At 34.8% G+C, this 5,969-nt stretch overlaps 1 protein-coding gene across 1 annotated transcript; it reads left to right on the top strand.

Annotated features, from left to right (window-relative positions):
- Positions 1-532: 532 nt before the first annotated feature.
- Positions 533-4,632, top strand: LOC126664781 (probable hydroxyacylglutathione hydrolase 2, chloroplastic). The gene is made up of 8 exons (XM_050357331.2): positions 533-709; positions 1,207-1,392; positions 1,502-1,705; positions 2,350-2,473; positions 2,818-2,918; positions 3,341-3,415; positions 3,504-3,602; positions 4,098-4,632. Exons 1-8 carry the CDS (start codon positions 656-658, stop codon positions 4,242-4,244), a joined length of 990 nt encoding a protein of 329 aa, XP_050213288.1. The 5' UTR covers positions 533-655; the 3' UTR covers positions 4,245-4,632.
- The last annotated feature ends 1,337 nt before the right edge of the window (positions 4,633-5,969 follow it).

Below are 5,969 nucleotides of genomic sequence, written 5' to 3'. Positions count from 1 at the left end.
ATTTTGTTAAAACTAAGGGGGTCAATATATATTATTTTCTAAGTAATTTGTACAAACTAAAATTAACTTTCACATAAAAAATTGTAAATTTCTAAAAATAAGAGGGGCAAATGCCTCTCTTGTGGTGCATGTGGCTACGTCCCTGCTTTGTTCATTTTTTGAACGGCAATTTATACTCTATCCATCCCGTTTAAGAAGGGACAAATGATTTTTTCACATATTTTAAGAAAGCATTAACTATTATAATGTTTTTTTATTTTATCCCTATTTATGATAGTTTTATATTTTGTGTATAGACTAATAGTCATTAATTATGGAAAGAAAAAAGGGGATAAAAAAATTCATATAAATTAGCGCAAAAAAACACGATATGACCTTTTTAAGTGGGATAAATAGAAATAAGATATGTCCCTTATTAAATGGGACGGAAGAAGTAGAAATTATCCTTACTTTTTTAAAAAAAGTCCTCATAAAAATTATGTGGTATATTAAATTTCTGGCGATTTATTTAATAATGATTCCGTGCGAGTGTATGAGAATTGCCACCAATTTGCCAACCCACAGAATCACAATTACTCTCTCAACCACTTTCTTTTTCATCCAAAAATAATAAAATAGCTCTCTCTTCCTCCTCCTCTTCAATAATTCGAGGGTGATGCAGATCATCTCGAAAGCTTCTTGTGCTATGGCCTCCATTCCTTGCACTAGGGTTTGCTTCTTTTTTTTCATTTCTTAATTGTGTTATTTTTGTTAAATTCTGGGAATCTTATGATGTGAGAATTTGTTCAATTTGAGTAATTGGGTATTTCTTTTCTGCAGTATTGCTTCATGGGTATTGATTTTTTTGCATTTTGTTTTTGTTTTTGGCTTTTTGAAAAACTTTTCATTCCTGGGTACTTGATTTTCCTGGTGTAAACTTTGCTTTGGGTTATCAATCAATCCAAGTAAATTTTGTAGATTGAAACACTGAATTCAGGATTTGACTTTGAAATTTGAGTGGGTAATCCAAGTAAAAGATTAATCATTTTTACAATGTATAATGAGTTTTATTTGTGGACCTTGGTAATTTGGTTTGTATGCATACATTGCAAGTTGAATTCTTTTACTAGGTTTTGCCTCTTCATGCGGTGATCAGATTTCTTACCAGCGTTGTCTTAGTACTCTGTTTTTTTTAACATTTTATTAGTTTTGTTGTTGTTGTTACAGGCAAGGAGTGGGTTTTGCGTACGGCCAGGTGCAAGACAGCTTTGCTTTAGAAAAGGTCTCTTGTATGGTTTCATGCACTTGTTGTCTATTCCGTTTAAGACCTTGCGTGGTGGAGCAAGTCGTACTCTAAAAGTTGCTCAGTTTTGCAGTATTTCCAATATGTCTTCCTCATTGCAGATTGAGTTGGTGATTACTTCTCTCTGTTCTGAAATTGTTTCAGGGGTTGCTATATTGGCTGCACGTCTTGCAAATTTTATGTTCAATATCAATCTTTCGCTTCATTTTTCATCTTCAGGTGCCATGCCTTAGGGACAACTATGCATATCTTCTACATGATATAGATACAGGCACAGTTGGGGTCGTTGATCCATCTGAATCTGCACCTATTATAAATGCTTTAAGTAAGAAAAACCGAAATTTGACCTATATATTAAACACTCATCATCATCATGATCACACTGGAGGCAATGAAGAGTTGAAAGCAAGGTACGGTGCAAAGGTATGATTATTGTATTTCCATTAGTTCCTATATGAACATGTTGCTTTCCTATGAGTAAGCCCTGACACAAGAAATCACAAGCTTTACTTATGTTTTGACAATGTTTTATAGATTTTCTTTGGAATTGTAGATTTTCCTTCTTATGTTACTACTTAAGATGGCAGAGTCTTTTATAGATGACAAGTCTAGCCAGCAATTGTTTACATATGGGAACCTCTTAAATAGCTGAGAGTGGACACGGAGAGAGCATGCGCAAATTTGGACTCATGTGATTATATGATAATAGTCTTAATTAGTCCCTTATAGAGAATGTCGGTGCCTCCGGTGCTTATATTTCCATGGAACTACTTTTTTATTTCTTGACTTCTGACATGAAGCTTAATTTAATGAAACAAGTTTGATAGATGAACTTATTCTAATTAAGTGTAGTAACTAGCAAGCATGCTAAGCATGAAGTACAAGGAAGTTAAATGATAAATCAATTACCAGTTAGTCTCTCTGCTGCCACTTTCACTAAAGCACACTTCTGCGGAAGCCATTGGATTACAAGCCCATATTTAATAAAAAAAATTTCTTTGTCTGAAGTGGTTCAGTATCAAAATCTTACATATATGGATTTGTTATTTTATATCTCTTGCTTGTAGGTAATTGGTCCAGGAATTGACAGAGACAGAATTCCTGGCATTGACATAGCCCTGAATGATGGGGATAAATGGATGTTTGCAGGACATGAGGTGACTATTATGGAAACTCCCGGTCATACACGAGGTTGGATTTTGTTATTGAATTATAATTAACGGTATAAAACGCTTTGATAGATAAGAATATTTGTTCCATTAGCTAGGTCCTATCGTTTGTTGCATCATTAACTTTCTTATTTTGGTCATTGGTATTTTGTGAGTAGTTTCATAAAGAGTAGCAAATAGTTTATCTGAATTACCATTTCTCTGTTTTTGATTGCAAACAAGAGAATTCATTTTGGCTTTTGCTCACATGATGATTAAAATCATTCAAATGCAGACTGAGATATAATCTGTTATTATAATTCACACCTGTAAATGATCATTCTACTTCTTTCTACATTCTAATATTCTGCTTTCACTTATTTGTAGGCCATGTTAGTTTCTACTTTCCTGGATCAGGAGTGATTTTTACAGGAGATACTTTGTTTAGCTTATCATGTGGCAAGCTTTTTGAAGGGACACCTCAGCAGGTAATGTTGTTACCCTTTGGTTGCTTTAATTTTACTCTAGAACTATTTTGTTTGTAAATAAAATTATTTAGTAATTCATTTGACATAAATATGATCAATTCTACAAACCAAACACCACTATGATCATTTATAAATGAATTTTATAAAATTTTGCTGAAGTCATTTAATCCAAAAACACACCATTTCATGTACATTTGTGGTGATGCAGCTTTTGGTGCTGCCAATTATGGAATTTATCTTTTTCAAACCCTTTATCTTTTGGAATTTATCTGCCAAATAGGTTTTATCCTCCCCTCATAATTGATAGACTGCTAAATATGTTGTGATTGGTGATTGCCATAGTGCCTGTATATGTGTATACGCGAACTCACTAGTTTTTAGAAGTGATTGAATCTCTTACTAACTGTTGTAGCTTGTTCCAGATGCATTCTTCTCTCAAGAAGATCATAGCTTTGCCAGAGGACACACATATATACTGTGGCCATGAATATACGTTGGTTAGTTGAGATCATCTTTCCTGTAATTCTTGCTTAATTTAACTCAATATTAGAATTTGCAATAACTAAATGAGGTGATGATTGACAGAGTAATTCAAAGTTTGCACTGTCTATAGAACCCAATAATGAGACACTCCGGTCTTATGCTGCCTATGTAGCCCATCTTCGCAGCAAAGATGTGCCAACAGTAAGCCCTCTGCCCTTTTTCATGCATACACACTGATCTCATCTTGCCACATACATGAACATACAGACTCCCATATTACAACTGAGCTACGTGTACATATTGCTCTAAACCGTCTGTTCATATGATTGGCTTTTCTTACTAGTACCAGTCAAGTTAAATTATGAGCAGTTACATTATCTAATTCTATGCAAACTTCTGCATGATCATGAAATTTGAAAAGAAAATTGCTTTGATAGTACTCTTCACTGTTAGTCTGTTACTAGGGATAATTGCCATCAACCCCTTCAGTGTTGTCAAAATTACTGCTGTCCCCTGCATTTTGAAAAATGAAGGCATTAGATAACTGAAATTTTGGGGGAAACCTTAATTTCTTAAATGCCGAGGAGAAACAGTAACTTTGATGTAAACTCAAAAATTGATAATTATTATCCCTAATATTTATCATGCCTTTAGTTTCGCATATTGAAATTCACTTTCTATTTTTCTCGTGTTAAGATTCCAACTACTTTGAAGATTGAGAAGGCATGTAATCCGTTCCTTCGCGCTTCAAGTGCTGAAATACGGACATCACTAAAAATCCCAGCAGAAGCAACCGACGCGGAAGCGTTAGGTGCTATTCGGCAAGCAAAGGATAATTTTTGAGATGAAGATTGGGGAGATTTGTTTGTCTATAGGAAAGGTAACCCCCTTGTTCTGTCCATATGTTTCTTCTTTTATTGTGGATCCTTCTCAAGTGTTGGTTCTTCAGATCATTTGGTGATGACGAAAATTTTAGAATTATGTGGGAATGGGTGAAGGGTATTATTGTTGTATAACTTTGGAATCACAATCCGTACCATTCCCATTCCGAAAATAATTGATCATTTTGTAAGTTGGCAAAACATGCTTTGAATTTTGTGCAAGATATTTGCATTTTTTTCTTTGGATCTTGCAATAGAGATTTTGTAATGTAGTAGAAGATGAAATCTGAGAATTGACATTTTGATTGTTTTGATCCTCATGAATTAAGGGGACTTCAGATTCTTTGTTAGCTGCTTCTTCTCTAGGCTGTAATGCTTTTTCTTTTTGGATGTGGTAGTCCAAAGTTTGCGAAAACATCTCGAATAGTGGTGGTTTTTCTAAGTCACTTTTGTGGTTTAGATTTTAATTAAAAAAATTTATAGAAAAAAGAGGATATGGAAGTGAGAATGAAAAATGGTTTCTATTAGGCAAAACCCATACGGAGGCCCTTCTACTATACCATTTTTGTTTAGGAAGCCTCTATCTCAAAGTTGTTTACGTTTGGATCCCTTTACTTGATAAAATCTAAATTTTACACCCTCATACAGATAAAAATTGAAGAGTGTATCACACTCTCCTTTTCCGTTAATTAACAGAGTAAGTTTTTGTGTTGACAGTCCACATCATCAAAATAATCTCTCATTCTTTGACACATCCAAACAAAATAATTTAAAAAAATGGGCTCACCACTTAGGTTTATTTCAACCCACACCTTTTCCTCAGTTCCACCGCCACCACCTAATACTTTTCTTCTCCATTTACATGGCTCCTTTAATTTACTTCTTTTTACTGTGACTTTTCATTTATTTCTAACGTAAATTTCTGTTAATGGCATACAATATGTGATGCTTGGTAACGATAATTATAACTATGAATCGCAAGATCTAAACTTAAGTATTGAACTTGCCGCCATAGCCACTGAACCCGTAGTTTTTTCTTCTTCTTCAAGTGACCAAATGAGTTTCAATGTTACCAGTGGAGATGCTGCTCAGGACATTGATTCATCTTCTCTTGGCCCCCTTGCTCTTGCTCCCCAATCCACTACATAACAACACCTCTCTTTTTTTCCGGTGACCATCATATGCTAACTCCGACTCCGACGCTAACCAAAATCACAATGATCCATCACAACTGATGCTTCCACCTACCATTACCAAGAAGATGTCTTAAGCACAAGGTGTCTCTGTTCTTTGATTGAAATGGCCGTTTTGTTCAATCATATATATTTTTGCGCTTTTCTCTTTCTGGGCGTATTTCTTTCGTGATTTACGAAGGTTGTTGCAATGCATTTTATGCCTCTTCTGCTTGTTAAATTCTTCCATTTACAACTGCACGCAACTTTAATTTATGGTGGTGCTCTTCTAATTGATGTGTTAGTGAATTGGGTTTTTGTTTATAAGTTGAGAGTTGGGAATATTGATACTGCAATTACTCTTGATTTCTCTGGGTGGGTTTCTATTTTTAGAGGTTGTTGTTGTGGTGGAGGATCGGAGGACGTAGCGTGGTCGGACATAGATTGGTGATTTATCGAACGGAGGCTTACAATTCAGATAGGAAGGCCACCGTTTCTGTTAAATCTGAGAAAGA

Source organism: Mercurialis annua, linkage group LG1-X (assembly GCF_937616625.2).
Source record: "Mercurialis annua linkage group LG1-X, ddMerAnnu1.2, whole genome shotgun sequence".
NCBI lineage: Eukaryota > Viridiplantae > Streptophyta > Magnoliopsida > Malpighiales > Euphorbiaceae > Mercurialis > Mercurialis annua.
This window is presented reverse-complemented; position numbering and strand designations above follow the sequence as displayed.